Source organism: Thunnus thynnus, chromosome 2 (genome assembly GCF_963924715.1).
Source record: "Thunnus thynnus chromosome 2, fThuThy2.1, whole genome shotgun sequence".
NCBI classification, from domain to species: domain Eukaryota; kingdom Metazoa; phylum Chordata; class Actinopteri; order Scombriformes; family Scombridae; genus Thunnus; species Thunnus thynnus.
The window spans coordinates 37379068-37395138 of record NC_089518.1 but is presented as its reverse complement, the minus strand read 5'-3'; the positions used below and the strand labels follow the sequence as shown (position 1 = coordinate 37395138).

General features: G+C 40.4%; 1 protein-coding gene across 1 annotated transcript in view; it reads right to left on the bottom strand.

The window, feature by feature from the left end:
* Window positions 1-6411: 6411 nt before the first annotated feature.
* hira (histone cell cycle regulator a) overlaps window positions 6412-16071 on the bottom strand; it is a 19082-nt gene continuing 9422 nt past the window's right edge. The window contains exons 12-24 of the mRNA XM_067575980.1: window positions 15923-16024; window positions 14842-15042; window positions 14553-14696; window positions 14226-14442; window positions 13730-13837; window positions 12965-13113; window positions 11892-12053; window positions 10760-10818; window positions 10091-10196; window positions 9751-9873; window positions 9494-9657; window positions 9315-9403; window positions 6412-7295 (exon numbers count right to left, since the gene is read on the bottom strand). Of these exons, the coding sequence (XP_067432081.1) occupies window positions 7179-7295; window positions 9315-9403; window positions 9494-9657; window positions 9751-9873; window positions 10091-10196; window positions 10760-10818; window positions 11892-12053; window positions 12965-13113; window positions 13730-13837; window positions 14226-14442; window positions 14553-14696; window positions 14842-15042; window positions 15923-16024 (1741 nt within the window). The 3' untranslated portion in view covers window positions 6412-7178. The remainder of the gene's footprint in view (window positions 7296-9314; window positions 9404-9493; window positions 9658-9750; window positions 9874-10090; window positions 10197-10759; window positions 10819-11891; window positions 12054-12964; window positions 13114-13729; window positions 13838-14225; window positions 14443-14552; window positions 14697-14841; window positions 15043-15922; window positions 16025-16071) is intronic.

Below are 16071 nucleotides of genomic sequence, written 5' to 3'. Positions count from 1 at the left end.
AGCTTAATTTAAAGTTGTTTTCCTTCTGAAAAGCAGTTCTTTCATGGTAAAATTAAATCTAGATCTATCGCATTACATATCTGAGAAAGCTAATTGTTCTAGAGTAAAAAAAAAAACATCCTATAACTTAATTAATTCAAAACACACAGCTCTTCTAATGAAAAGCTTTGTGGGTAACTCACTATGAGAGGAGACACAGAGGAGGCTCACAACTGTCCAAGCAGAAAGCTGTTTAAGACACCAAATATCCATCTTCACTGGTAACACAAAAATAAATAACAAAGCCAGCTCTTCCCTGTCATCCAAAAACCACTTTCTGCAGCCACGTATTTCCCTTATTTATATGAACTAAAGACAAACTAACACCAACACGTGTCATTTATATGTCTGATGGGTTAAATTTGCATATGAGGAAGTGGTCGATGAACTCAGCTCAACCCTCTACAGAGTCTGTTGTCGGGAAATTGCTCCATGCTTGTAAGTGACACCCGTCAGATGTGTGTATGAAAAGAAACCACTGCTGGTCCACAGGTGGTGAACGGCAGCTCTGGGATGAGAAAAACACTATAATTTACAGTTACGCAGTTTATGTTTACAACCAGTTTTGCCAGATATCACTGACAAAAAGTAGGACAATCACAGGCTAGAGCCCAACCTGATAATCATAAAAGTAGCCCAATTACCTATAGTGGCCTCCAGTCTTCTGTTTTATCAGTATAATTAGACTCAACACCACAGTTACAATAATGACAAATTTATTTAAAGGTTTTCACTCGTATGAACAGCTGTTACATGTGTTTTATCACAGACGTGACAGAATAATTACTGGAAAAGGAAGAAAGTTTCAGTTTACTTGTAATAAAGTAAAATAATGTTTGGTTTAGACAGTCATCGGTTGTCTTTAAAGGACGGGTTCACAGTTTTTCAAGTGTGTCTTAAAACAGTGATTCCTCAACTGGTGGGTCGCGATCAAAAATAATATTTAATGCGCATCTGATGTTGGACTTGTCTTTTATTTTGAAAAAATAAATATTTTGACAGGCATGCGTCAGAGATGTGCAGCAGTCTTGCGCCATAGCCATCATTTGATTGACGTTCACTTTAAGTTTGTGTTGCTGTTCGGAGGCAAATATGACGTACATGTATATATATATATGTATTTATGTTAATAAAAAAAAAGATGATATACGTGTGTTTCCAAGGATATTTTTGAAAAAATAAATTTGCTTGGTTTGAATTCTATAACAGTGGGTCGCAACTTAATGACCGTGGGAAAATGTGGGTCCCAGGGTGAGACCAGTTGAGAACCCGTCTTAAAACATCAGTCAGGTGTCCATATGAACAGTGAAAGAGGTTTTCCTTGCTGTAATCATTCCTCCTGTTCATACTGGATATTAAAATCCTTTAAATGTGCTTTCAGTGTAAGTGATGGAGGCCAAAATCCACAGTGTGTCCACACAGTCATTTAAAAGTTGATGTGAAGCTTATATGAGGCTTCAGCAGTCTGAGTTAGTCACATCAAGTGGATATCTTCATTTTTTCCCCGTCTCGATTACTGTAACTCCCTTTTCACTTGCTTTAGCTCAGCTGACCTCTCATGTCTTCAGCTTGTACTAAATGCAGCGGCGAGGCTATTAACTAGGACTGGCCGCAGATCCCACATCACTCCTCTTTTAGTGAAGTTCAGGATTGATTTCAAGATTCTCTTAATCACTTATAAGGCCTTACACAGTTTAGCTCCTGCATATATATCCGAGCTACTGAGCCCGTATACTACCATGCCGTCACTTAGGTCTTCCAACCAAAACCTGCTGGCCGTACCACGTGCCAAACTAAAAACCAAAGGCGACTGTGCTTTTGTTAACCCTAACCTCCTAACCCTAAACCAAACCCCAACCCTAACCCTAACCCTGACCCTAGCCCTAACCCTGACCCTAACCCTGACCCTAACCCTAGCCCTAACCCTAAACCTAACCCCAACCCTGACCCTAACCCTAGCCCTAACCCTAACCCCACCCAGACTTTGGAACAATCTCCTCACTTCCATCAGATCCCCAACCCCAACCATAACCCCGACCCTAAACCTAACCCCAACCATAACCCTGACCCTAACCCCGACCCTAACCCCAACCCTGACCCCAACCCCACCCAGACTTTGGAACAATCTCCTCATTTCCATCAGATCCCCAACCCCAACCATAACCTTGACCCTAACCCTAACCCTGACCCTAACCCTAGCCCTAACCCTAAACCTAACCCCAACCCTGACCCTAACCCCAGCCCTGACCCTAACCCTAACCCCAACCCCAACCCTGACCCTAACCCTAACCCTAACCCCAATTCCACCCAGACTTTGGAACAATCTCCTCATTTCCATCAGATCCCCAACCCCAACCATAACCTTGACCCTAACCCTAACCCTGACCCTAACCCCGACCCTAAACCTAACCCTAACCCCAATCCCACCCAGACTTTGGAACAATCTCCTCACTTCCATCAGATCCCCGACCCCAACCATAACCCAGACCCTAAACCTAACCCTAACCCCAATCCCACCCAGACTTTGGAACAATCTCCTCATTTCCATCAGATCCCCAACCCCAACCATAACCCTGACCCTAACCCTAACCTTGACCCTAAACCTAAACCTAACCCTAACCCCAATCCCACCCAGACTTTGGAACATCTCCTCACTTCCATCAGATCAGCTAAATCTGTTGACTGTTTCAAAAAAACACCTAAAAACCTACTTTTTTTTTCAGAATCGCTTTCTCATAACATTTCATAAATTCAAGCGTGTGCTCTGGGTGATGACTGTATACTTGCGGTGTTCGTATGTCTGTATGTGTTCTTGAATGTGTCTTTCATGGTTTTTTGTGTCCTATTTTCTTTGTGTCCAAATGTCACTGTAAAGCACTTTGTAACCTGTGTTAAAAAAGGTGCTATATAAATAAAGTTTTACTTACATTTACAGTCTTTTTAGCATCAAATTTCCTCTTTGTGTTTCCCTGTTGAGCTGCGGTGGAAGTATAGTAACAAAAAGAGGGGAATGTGTTCACAAATATTGTGAATCCGTCCTTTAACACATGATGGACAGTAGAGACGGAAAAGATGTCCATGTTAACGACTTGCAAACATTCACATCATCAACACGTTTAGCATCTGGTTACAGAGTCTGTGGTGTAAATATAACAACATATTAATTATATGTTGGTATAATTAGTCAACATTCAACATCAGTCTTCGGCAGCCATGTTTGTTTGGTTTTCAGACACTTCTGTATTATTAAGTTCCAGGTCGGAAACTCGTAACTACAGTAACTCTGATATGATGTGAATGTGTTGTTAACCTACTGAACTCAGTAAAGTGTCAATATCATTGTACTTAAATGAGAAAATGGATTGATTTATTGGAATATACGATATATAACAAAAGTTATATCACTAAAATGTAAAGTTATTACAAATCCTGTCAATTTAATACAATTTTATGTTCTTAGACAAAAGCCAAGAAGAATGGAGTCAATTCATTTGAAAAACAATGTTTGAATTAAAGGATAATAAAAGATCCATATTTATAATATATGTCAGTATTTGGTATTTCTGCCCTTATATTTGATGACAGATTCTGTTGCACTGAAATTGTACTTTATTGTCTGTATTTTCAGTGTAGTCTCACCTGTTTGTTTTACAAATAAGATCAAATACACCTTAAGATACCTACAATTATTGTAAGATGATACAACACATGTTAGTGATATTGCACAAGTGTGCTTTTGTTTTGTTTACCACAGCTGAACTCTTCGTCATTAGAACAACAAGTAGCCCAAATTATCTCAACACACCCAAAAAACTATTTTTACTCACCAGATTAAGTAAAAAGTTTAGAAAAACAAAACATTTTGCAACACAGTGTACACCCTCTCTTGCATTATTTCCTGCTTTTGGTCACATCATGTGTGTCGGTTTGGCCGAGCAGATCTAAAATAAACGTCACATGGGTATGAACCTTTCCCTACGGTGCCATCCTCAGGACAAACTTAATATTTTTACCCCACTAGTGGCAAAGAACTCAGAATAGCAAAGCTGTTCTATATTTTAATATAAATCCAGTGACATATATGTAGTTTTTTGGTGTGTAAGCAGTGAAGTTCTGCTGCCTCAACATGTTTATTTTAGTAATAACTCATTTAATTTATAGAGCACTTTATACAACAAGTTAAAAAGATCTGATCTGTAACTAAAAAACACCCTTAAGTACAAGGTAAAGTTATTTTTTATCTTTTTAAATGTTCTTTTTTAAATGTGACTGTTCCACTTATCTACATCCATGTGTGGCAGGTAGATGCACAACGTCCAGATGGAAGAAGTAAAGATACAGAGAACAGATAAACTGATCAAATAAAGTGAAAATATTCTGTAATTTAGCAGCTGGGTTCAGTCTAGTAAGAAATCTCTCAGGGTGATGGAGTTTATGATGTCTTTTATCATGTGATATTTAAGTTACACAAAAAGACCATCACATGTGTTTGTACCTTAATATGTTGTTCTATTATAAACCATATTCTCTTGAACGAGGCATTCAACCCATAATTACTGTCTCTCATGTTCACAAACGCTGAGTAGAGAAAATACAAGACAGGAAATTGCCAAATGTTCCTCATTTGTTTAATTTTTTTTTTTTTCTCTCAAAAGCAAAATTTCAACTCGTCTCTGCTCATCTTTTCTTTTTCTTATAGAAAAATTGAAACAAAAAAAAAATCGCCTTGTACAAACATTTAAAAATGACTAACAGCAAAAAAAAAACAACAACAAACAAAATAGAGAAATTAAACAAATAAACAAAAGAAACGCTGTACAGATTAGTAAAGAAAACGGGATTCACTCCTTTCTCTGTGTGTGTGTGTGTGTGTGTCTGCTTCAGTGCTGTTTGACACTGTGCAGTGAAATACAGCAGTAAACAAGCTTTCTGATTACACTCTCCATTCACACACACACACTCACACACTCACTCTGTCACTCACACACACACACACACCAACACACACTCAGCTGGCAGAGGAGTGCGTTACTGCTGCTGTAGACAAAAACAGACAAGTTCATTGATGTGTTGTTTTTTTTTTTTAGGTTTCGTGACCTTTCGGGGGTCATTGAAACCTGTTAAAATATCAAGTTAATGGATGTCAGACACACACAAAAAAAACAAACAAAAAAATTTCCCCCTTTTTTGTCCTGAAAAACTGATTTTTCCTCGCAGTGGTTTTCGCCCGGCAACAGAAAAACAGAGACTGACGGTCGTGTTTCTGTTGAAACAAGAAGTGAAACACACACAAAAATTATACATAGCATTTCTCCCCCCCTTCCCCCCCTCCCCCCCCCCCGCTGGCCCTCTCTGGTCAGATGAGACGGTCAGATGATTTCAAGAACATTATGACGACGCTACAATCTCAAGAAAAACATCCAAAAAAAAAAAAAAAACTGACTTATTGTTGGATTTAAAGTATAAAAAGCTGCAGCAGAAGTATTAGGAGTCATATCATCATAGTGTAAGTGAAATCATTAACATGTAAGAGATAATATTGTCTTTTTTCCATCATCTGTAATGCAGGTATGAGAGCTACAGGTGGGTGTGTGGGGGGGGGGGGGGGGGGGGGAGAGGGGGGGTCTCCCAAGTCCTGAGATATTTGATCTGGTGCGAAATCTCTCAGGACTTCTGGGAATCTGTTGTGCAGCAGCTGTTTATGATAAATGTGTTTTGACATGAACGCAGCTCAGACGAACGAAGCTGCGGGTCTGAAGTGTGTTTATATATATATATAAAATAAAAAAAATAATAAATTCTGTTTTCTTTGCTTCGCTGAGTGTTTTCAGCAAACATTCCTAAGCTTAAACACCTGCAGAATATGAGATACAGTAACTATGATTTCATGTGAGATGTTATGAGAAAAGTTTTTGACCCCGACTTGAGTTTGGTTTTAAATTCATTTATCTGACATGATAAAAAAAAACAAACCTCCTGTTAAATCCCATGTTTGATGAAACAGCTTGAAAACACTTGACCGCCTTTGATTTTAGAGGCGAAATTCAACTTAATGATTCTTTCTGTTTATAACATTATGGAAGATGGACGTTTTAAAAAAATGGCTTCTTGTATCGACAGCTTGAAGAGAAGCAAGTATTCAAGAGTTTGATGGTTAAATTGTTAGTAGTTTCGCCTGGATTTTTATAAATCGTTACAATACAATAAAAAGACGCACAAAAGAGAGTTTTCATACGTGAGCTGCTTTAAGTGCTCTTCTGACTGGTGTGTGTGAACGCTTTCGTGGGTTCGAATCAGCTGCAAGTTGGACACAAAAAAGACTCCATTTCCTCCGTGGTCCGTCCTGGATTTCAGTAGTAGCGGCAGTCTGAATTTAAGTTTCGCTGCCGCTTTTAAAAACGACGTACTCAGAAAACGTCGGCTAATCGGCAGCCTTAAAAAAACCCCCCGGTTGAATCTTTGAATGCCCTTCATTTCCTTCTCTTCGCATGTGCAGGTGTGTTTTTCTTATTTCTACGTTTAAAAGGCATCACTTTGGTTCAAGCGTATTGCTTCATTACATCCATTATGACTCATATTTTGTCTTTCCCCACTTCTGCTCTTTCTGTCTGAGGGCAGAAAACAGACTGGATTATGATTCAACCGGACACACAGCTGCTGATGCTGAATTATGGCAGTTAACGGGAACCGAACCTTTTCTATCACCGTCTCTCTTAAGTGAATCATTTAAGTTCATGATTAGGAGGGCGGGAGAGAGGTGCGTAGGGTCAGGAGAAGAAACACATTTAGCAGGAAAAAAAAAAGACAAAAGACAACTGTTCAAACCAAAAATCGTGATTAGAAAAAAAGAAAGAAGCACCCACATCTGCCCAGTGACCACAGCACTGAAAAGTCCCAGCGCTTGAAAATCTGTGGACTGGCTGTTATTAGAGTTCTCCCTGTTCAGGTCTCAGCCAGGACAGCCTTCCAAGCTTCCCAAAGTTGATGAAAGCAGTCAGTATTTACCCGAGCCGAGCCGAGCCGAGCTAATCCGGGATGAACCAAACTGGTTTCATGATGAGTCCGAGTGTGTTTGTCTGTGTGTGTGTGTATGGCAGTATATATGTTTATATATGTGTGTGTGTATGTGTGTGTGTGTGTTATTTGTTGCGCAGCAGCTCCAGCTGATCCTGGTATTCGGTGAATAGTCTCTGGAATCGCAGGTTTTCACCGATGACGGGTAACACTTCCCGCAGCAGCTCCCGCTTCCGTAAACCCTGAAAAAACACAGAAAACAATGAAGAGAAACAGTTCATAACAAGATGTCTGTGTGTAGAGCAGCTGAGATCCTTTACTGAAGTAAAACTACCAATACAGCCATGGAAAGTACTCCATTACAAGTAAAAACTGCATGAAAAAAATCCTACTACAGTAAAAGTACATAAGTATTATGAGCTTGATGTAGTTAAAGTATTGCATTAAAAGTACATAAGTATTATGAGCTTGATGTAGTTAAAGTATTGCAGTAAAAGTAGTGGTTTGGTCCCTCTGACTGATATATTATTATATATGACATCATTAGATTATTAATAGTGAAGCATCAGTGTTAGAGCAGCATGTTACTGTTGTAGCTGCTGGAGGTGGAGCTAGTTTACACTACTTTATATACAGTTAGCTAGTTTAGTCCAGTGGTTCCCAACCTAGGGGTCGGGCCCCTCCAAAGGGTCAGCAGATAAATCTGAGGGGTCGTGAGATGATTAATGGGAGAGGAAAGAAGAAAAAACAAAGTTCTGATACACAAATCTGTTTTCAGTTTTTGGACTTTTTCTCTAATCTTTGATTTTTGCTGAAATATTGGATCATTTGAACATTTATTGAAATGAAAGCATGTGAGAAGTTTAGAGGGAAAAATCACTATTTGGTGGAGCTGTTAACAACTCATAGACATGTGAAATGTGACCCCGACTACACACTGCTTTATGTAAGACGTCAAAAGCCAAAAAGGTTGGAAACCACTGGTTTCATCTTTAACAATGTGTTGTATTTTAAAAGCTTGTTATATTATCCATTGTGTCAAATCTTCATCTGAAAAGTAACTAAAGCTGTCAAATAAATGTAGTGGAGTAGAAAGTACAATATTTCCCTCTGAAATGTAGAAAGTAGCATCACATGGAAATACTCAAGTAAAGTACAAGTACCTCAAAACTGTACTTAAATACAGAACTTGAGTAAATGTACTTAGTTACTTTCACCACTGGTAGGGGGGTGATTAAGCTAACTTATTCCATTTTATTCAACAGAGAAACAGAGAATGAAGAATAAGGCTTCATTCAGACCAACATGCTTAAAAACTGCAGCCGTCATTCATCTGAACGGATCCAGTCTGACAACACAGTGGAGCTAAAACCGGGCTCAACTTTTACTGCGACGCAACGTGACGTCATCCGACAAGGTGTCCAATCACATACATGCAAGCGCACATTCCTGGTGGATTTACTGAGTAGCGTGAACATCATGTTTCTACTTTCTTCCTCCCGACTGTGACAAAAGATAAAATATTTGCCGTCGTGAAAACTTTCCAGAGTTGCAAAATCCTGTCAGTGAGTTTTACAAACTGCTCTGTTTTGGCGTCTGAGACACATGAATCTGGACACTAAATCATATTAAACAACACGCCCTCCACCACCGCAGCATCACGCCTTGTTTTAATTCAGGGCTGTTTTCAGTCTGAACGCTGGACGACACCGACTGAGCGCGCTGAGAACGATCGTCTTCATTTCCACATCAACGCAGATGCAGCACGTCGTCACCCCAGAACACACTCTGTTCTGTTAATACATTCCTGGTAGATACCATGGCGACGGGGGATAAACCGACTCAGGCTGTGATAACTTTCTAGAGAGTTTTAACATCTTGTCTCGAAGAATTAAACTGTTATCTGATGAACCTTTAAACTCATGGGTGCATTAGTCATAATGAAGTTTCTGCAGCAACAGGCTCTGAACTCTGTGAGATGACTGTACAGGACGGCGACATATGACAATATGAAACAAGAAACAATAGAAATAACCCAAAACCCAGTAGGATGGCAACCTTGCAGAGCTGCAGAGTTAATCAGAAGCTACCTGATGTGCTGATATGAGAGTCTCTGATGGAAACCACCGTTTCTACCGAGATAGTTATCAGTTTACTGACTGTATGTGGTCTTTGTGGGTAAAGTTGCTCTGATTTATACACATATTATATAATACATGTTTATCCACATTCATCACAACAGAACAGTGTTGTTGTCGTACCAGCGTGGTGGGCTCCCAGGCTGTAGCAGCTGATTTGTGAACAGGACCTAGCAGCTCCTTACAGAGTTCTCGGAGACGATACTCTGAGCCTGCAGGGAGAAAACAAAAGGATATGAAACACTGCATGGATTTATTTGTGTGTCCTCGTATCACTGCAGTCTGTAGAAAGTGGTTCAGACCTTCGTTGACGAGGAATCGGGCGTAGATGAGCATCCAGTAGCGATACTCCTGCGCCGACTGCAGAGTCAGAGCGGACGCCAGCTGGTTCTCCAGGAAGGCCAGCGTCATGCTCTGCTGCAGGTGGTGAGGGGTGGAGGAGAGCCGGGACGCCAGCCGGCCAGCGCTGCGGGCAGACACACGTGTTCTCTGTTACATTTTATCTTGTGATAAAGACTACCGGCTGCTAAGGAGTGAAGATTAAAAATTGCTGTCATACTTGAGGTTGCGTCCCTGCATGACGGCCAGTGGCCCCGAGGACACAGGTGCATCCTGGGTAGGTAGGCAGCTCCTGAAGTCGGCGCACTGGACCAGAGAGTCTCCTTTATCTGCTATCAGCGTCCTGAGAGGAAAACGCAGTAAAAGTCTTGAAGTTTATGTCGGTTTTTTATTAAAAATGATTCATTCAGAGCTGTTGATGGATGTCCTACAGATTCATTACGTAATCATTTAATTTACTTTATTGATCGATATTTGTTTATAAGAATCCTTTAAGTATTTTTAGCTCAAAGTGTTTCTTGGTCGTCTCTACAGAGTCTAACAGGGTTTCAGTGTCTCACCACGTCTCCAGTGAGGAGCTGAAGCAGTAGGACTTCCCGTTGGACAGACCGATGACTGGAACTCCCTGCTGAGTCAGCATGGACTGAGACACCGTGATGTCAGCGCCTACGCACACACACACACACGCACACACACACACACACAAACACACACACACACAAACACACATAATAACATGAATTATGGCCTGCATCCTCCAGAATAAACGTGGTTTTTAAGCAGCTTTACTGTCGTTTGCAGCTTTCATGAATACAATTAAATATGAGCTTTTTACATGTTATTCATAAAAAACACTTTTCAAAAAGGAAAAACACTTATTTGCTTTCTTTCCAAGAGTGAGATGGATATCAGGCTCATGTCTTGATGGTTAGCCTAGCTTAGCATAAAGACTGGAAGTAGATGGAAACAGCTAGCCTGGCTCTATCCATGGCTGAAAAATACACTTACAAACTCCTGTAAAGCTGATTGATTAAAATGTTGAATCATATTAACTTAAACTCTACATAAACAGACATAAGATCATTTTACGGGGAGTCAATAACATGCTGGACTTTTTCCTCTTTAAGTAGCTCATCACATCGTGACTCCAGCTTCATATCTAACACACCGATAGATCGTCTATCTGAAACTGTTCCTTTAATGTGTCCTAACATGCTGCAGCGTCTCACCAGATAAAATAGTCAGCAGAGACTCGTTCTTCACCAGAGCTTTCTGTTTCTGAACGTCCCTGCAAGACAGACAACAAAATGATGTTATTACAAGCAGAAAACTCATTACTGCTCTTTATTTACTTCTATATGAAAAGTCTTGATTGAAATTTCCTTTCTGTCAGAAGAAAAACAACAAACACATAACCAACATAAATCTATATATATATAAATATCTCTGCAATTTCAGTGATGCAGCGTTCAGAGTGACATTTAAGACCTTTTTAATTCCACATACAATAAAATTTAATACCTGTTTCAAGATCATAACAGCCAAAATATGACAGTATGACACTGCCGCTGCCACAGTAATACTAACAAACAAGACTATTATCATTATTCTATGTATTGTTGTAATTATCATTATTATAATAATTATTATCTCTCACTTTTTCTCTCTCCCCCTTCCCTTTTCTCTATCACCTATAATCAATCTATATTGCTTAGTTGCTCTTTACATTTATTATCTTTTTCATTGTAATATGATGTTGTCATTGTTGTTGTTTGTCATCATTTTTGTTTGTTTGTTTTTTTCTTTCCACTGTGTCTCGTTAACTGTATCACTAATAAAAAATTAATTAATTAATTTAAAAAAAAATGAAAATATGACAGCACGATAGATAATTATTAGAAGAATTCCTAATGTTTTAATTCCTAATTAAATTAATGCAACCTGGACCCAGTTAAGAGTCCTAAAATTAACAGAATAATTAACATTTATTCATTTATTCATCCGTTGTGAGACAATAAGATACTGTAGCTGCAGTATCTGCTACAGATATGATGATGCAGCTTCCTACAATCCACCATCTCATTTATAGTTTATAGATGTAGAACGTCTCCTAACAGCCTGTAAACACACAAATAACACTCACAGCTAACAGCTGCTGTTACCGTCTACAGCAGGTGGGAGGAAATATTTCAGACTGTTGTACATGAAGTTTAAAACAGAATTCAAAGCTTTTTAAGATACTTCTGACTTTTTAGGGTCAGAATCAGTTGAGTTGAGAAATAAAAAGAGACAAACTCAAAGACGTCAACGAAACATCATCGATACGGAGTCGTAAGTCGACGTCGTCGATGTTTAACTGACCAGACGAACAGCGTCGCTCCGGCCGTCAGAGCCATGACGAAGTGGGCGGAGCAGTGCAGGGCTGAGGCGGGCGTGGCCAGCTGGATGGCAGGAAGGAGCCGACGCCCACAGGAAGAGAACACCGACAACATCCTGTCCTGACAGGCGACGGCTATGACGTCACTGAGGGAGAGGAGGAGGAGGAGGAAGCACGGAGTCAGAGATCTGTGGCTCTTATTAAACATGTACTCATATGACCTTCTTAAATATTTCTAGGGGTGTAACGGTTCCTATCAGAATTTAATCCATTCAGTCTGATTACATTTAGAAAGTCTAGAGCAGCGGTTCTCAAAGTGGGGTTCAGGTAACCCCAGGGGTCCTTGAGAGGGTTTGAGGGGGTCCCCAGGAAAAAGGGGAGTTATTTATTTTCACTGTAATTCCTTCATAAGTAACAATAACAGAATATTTGACTATTTTGGTGACAGGTTTCATACACTTTCTGTAATAAAACATCTAAAAGCAGAAATCTTATCAGATGGAGGTCTGATGTGTCACTTTATGAAAAGTTTGATAATAGTCACATGACTAAATTATTTTATCCCCATTCAAGTTAGCAGAGAGCTAACCGGAGGTTAGCTGGCTCTGCTGCCGATTACCGTAATTACTGGTAATGCAGTAACAAATAATTAACAAAAGCAGATCAGAAACTAAAATATGAGAAAATGTACTTATCAAACAGAGGTAATTAGAAATAAAGGTCTTTCTAATATAAACCTGCTTCCAGTAAAGCCTGGAACCCTCTACAGTTGAGGTAAATAAAGGCCTTGGCTGCTATTAGAAGAAATACGGTAATCTTATATACTTAGTTAATATATATAGACTGGACTTAAGAGAAGTGTTTAATTTATTAATTTGTGTTTACTTAGTTAATTTGAGTTCATTTATAAAGTTAATCTATCTTCATAATGATCTTTGAGGTCTGAACTGAGCCGTGGATTTAGAGAATCGTTACACCCCTAAATATTTCAAAATGAATCCATCAACCATGAAGACAAGATGTATTTTGTGTCTCAGGTCTCAGGAGAAGCTGCTACCTGCTCCCTGCAGCCGTGACCACCGAGCTGGGCAGCAGCGTGTTCCAGTCTCGTCCGTCTCTGGAGCATCGCAGCTGGCTGAGCTTCGTACCCGCGACCACCGAGACCTCGTTCTCCACCTCCAGGAACACCGAGGGCTCCATGCTCACCTACACACACACACACACACACACACACACACACACACACACACACACACACACACACACACACACACACACTTAGAGTTCACCTCATATCTAATGACTGACTGGTAATGATCACATCAACAACATATCAGGGTTTCTGGGCAGAAAGACTTTAACAGACAGTAGAGATTATTCATGGTGCTGCAGTTCCAACTGGTCACCAGTAGAAGGCGACAAAGAGCAGAATAGTGTAGTAAGAAAGTATCATCATGTCAAATACTGTGAGAAAACACCACTGCAATCACTGCAGTTTTGTTTATTTCATGCTACCAACAACCAGAAGCAGCTGACAACAGCAGAGATTTGGCGCATAACCCCCGAAGAAATGTCTAATTGATGTTTTTACAGTTCAGTTTTTGCATTAATATTAATTAGAGAGCTTTAAAGTGATGGTTTACTTTCAGGTACAAATATAAAATAGTAATAGCACTTAATTTTGGTTTGGTTTGCAACAAATAGAGTTTGGATACTGATAAAGTGATTCAAGTGAGTGAAAATCCAAAGCAAACTTTACATGCGTGTTCTCCTAAATGTACTAAAGTCCTGCTGATAGATCGTCTGACTGCGTGTTTGTTACCTGCAGGCTGAAGGCCTTCTGGATGCTCGGCGTCGGGAGTTTGAGAACAGCTGCAGGAGCTGGAGGAGCTGCCACCCTGCTGGACTCCCGCTCTGCTGGAGGAGTTATCTGACAGGAAGAGGGAGGGAAAAAAACAATTTACTCTTTTTTATCTTTTGTCTGCTTTCGTCTCCACACGTTTAATTCCAAGGACATCAGAACATTTCATGAAGCTTTTACTGAACTTTTTTAGGTACAGCTTGTACTTTAAAAACCAAATAGGAGGAAAAAGGCCAAATATTTCTGGATTAAAACACTTAATTCACAGTTTGAAACCATATTTTTACCCTCTGACTTCCCATAATTACAGAACTAAAGACTTTATTTCAAGCTTGAATAGCAGTTTGTTCTTATTTTCTGGTTTTTCATGATAAAATCAACATAAGAAGCTGAAAACTTGTCCGTCCATCTCTCCATCTCTCCATCCCTCCATCCCTCCATCCCTCCATCTCTCTACCTGAGTGAAGGGTTGGGCGACAGGAGTGGCCATCTTGTCTTTCCTGGGTCGTCCCTTTTTCCTCTTCTCCACCACCTCGCCTCCGTCCATCAGCATCTCAGGTTTCCTCTTGGTGAACGCCAGGTTCTTGTTGATGGCGGCCATCTTGTCCTCGCTGTCGCTGCTGGTGTCTTCTTTGGTTTTTATGTCTTTGAGGGCGGAGATGCCGTCTTTTGTCCTGCAGGAACAGACAGAAATTATTTAAGGAACAGTTCTTTTTGAGCTTTGCTTCGCTTCATAATTTGTACCATTTTTATTGTACAGTTTCACTAATATCGAGTGGGTCACCTGTCCAGAGGCGAGAGTCCTGTGGTGGAGGTGATGGCGGCTGTGACGCCCGGCGTCGCCTTTGACCTCTCTGTGAACCTGGAGTCCAGAGCTTTCATTGGCTCGATCTTGGAGGCAGAAGTGAGCAGCAGGTTGGACTTCGAACTGGAAGACAGAGAAACCAGAAAATAAGGACGAGAAGAATGAAATTAGATGAGACGTGAGTGAAGGATAAATAAAGACAACAGGAAGAAGAAACAGAACATCATAGAAAACAAGTGAAAGCTTTCTCTCCAGCGGGTCTGCGTACCCGTCCTTGTTGTCCTCCAGGCCCTTGCTGGTGCTGTTGGGTGGAGGCAGGTTGAGCATGGGGTCGTGCGTGGGCCTGAGCCCCAGAGAGGAAGCCTGTCCTGGGCTGGAGTCAGAGCTGAGCTGGGAGGTGAGCTGGTTGGACATGGAGGATCCCGAAGGCAGGATGGGAGCGCTGTTGAACAAAGCCGGCGAGAAATCCCTGCAGAGAGAACGACAGTCAACTACTGCAGTTCATACTTCTATCACTACCTCTGGTACTATTAATACTACTGCCTCTACTACTACTAACTACTACTAACTACTACTAACTACTACTACTGGCAGAGGTTTTTATGGGTTGGCTCATTTCCTGGTGACTGAGACCTGATCCACAACCTGAGTGAGACTGGGTCTCTGAGACTCTGTATCAGCTCTGATCACATGGTGCATGATGATGATGATGATGATGATGATGATGATGATGATCATCATCATCATCACCACCACCACCACAGCAGAAACAGATGTGTTTTGAGGCAGAGACAGAACTGTGGAGAGTCTATTCCATCGGGATCTGACTTTCATCAGGTCTCTTTTAGATCTAGGGCTGTAGTCTGCTGTTCGATTAGTTGGTCGATATGCTCTCGTCCAACTAAATCCTCATTGGTCGAATAATTGGAGAAAAGTGCTACATCAACAGCTACATCAGTGTTTATCCATAATGACACAACAAGAACCCCCGCCAGGCCAAAAAAAATTTTTTTAATATCTGATACCCCCCCCCACGACTAATCGATGAGTTGAAGATTATGTACGATTTTAGTCGACCAAGATTTTCTTTGGTTGACTGCAGCCCTAATTAGATCAAGTGGCTTTATTCTGAGAAGTAATTTATGTTTGTCAGGTTTGGGTGGATTTTTCGTGGATGTTTGAGATCATTTAGAAACTATTATATACTTTAATGATAGTTATATTATTCACATTTGTTTAAGGGATCCGTTTATGTAAAAACATGAACATCGTACGAGAATTTTCTGTCAACCTCAAACATCCAGTATCAGTCGGGCTACAATACGAACGGCGTGTTTAATTATTTCTACCCGGTGTCCAGCTGAGCGATACACAGCGGCGTGATTCGTCTTCTGCCGTCGGCGGTTCTCGTCTCCACCTGCTTCTTCAGAAGGTTCTGCAAGACGACAAACAAATTCAAGACCCAAAAAATATTTTAAAAAAGTGTTGTGATTTTTAA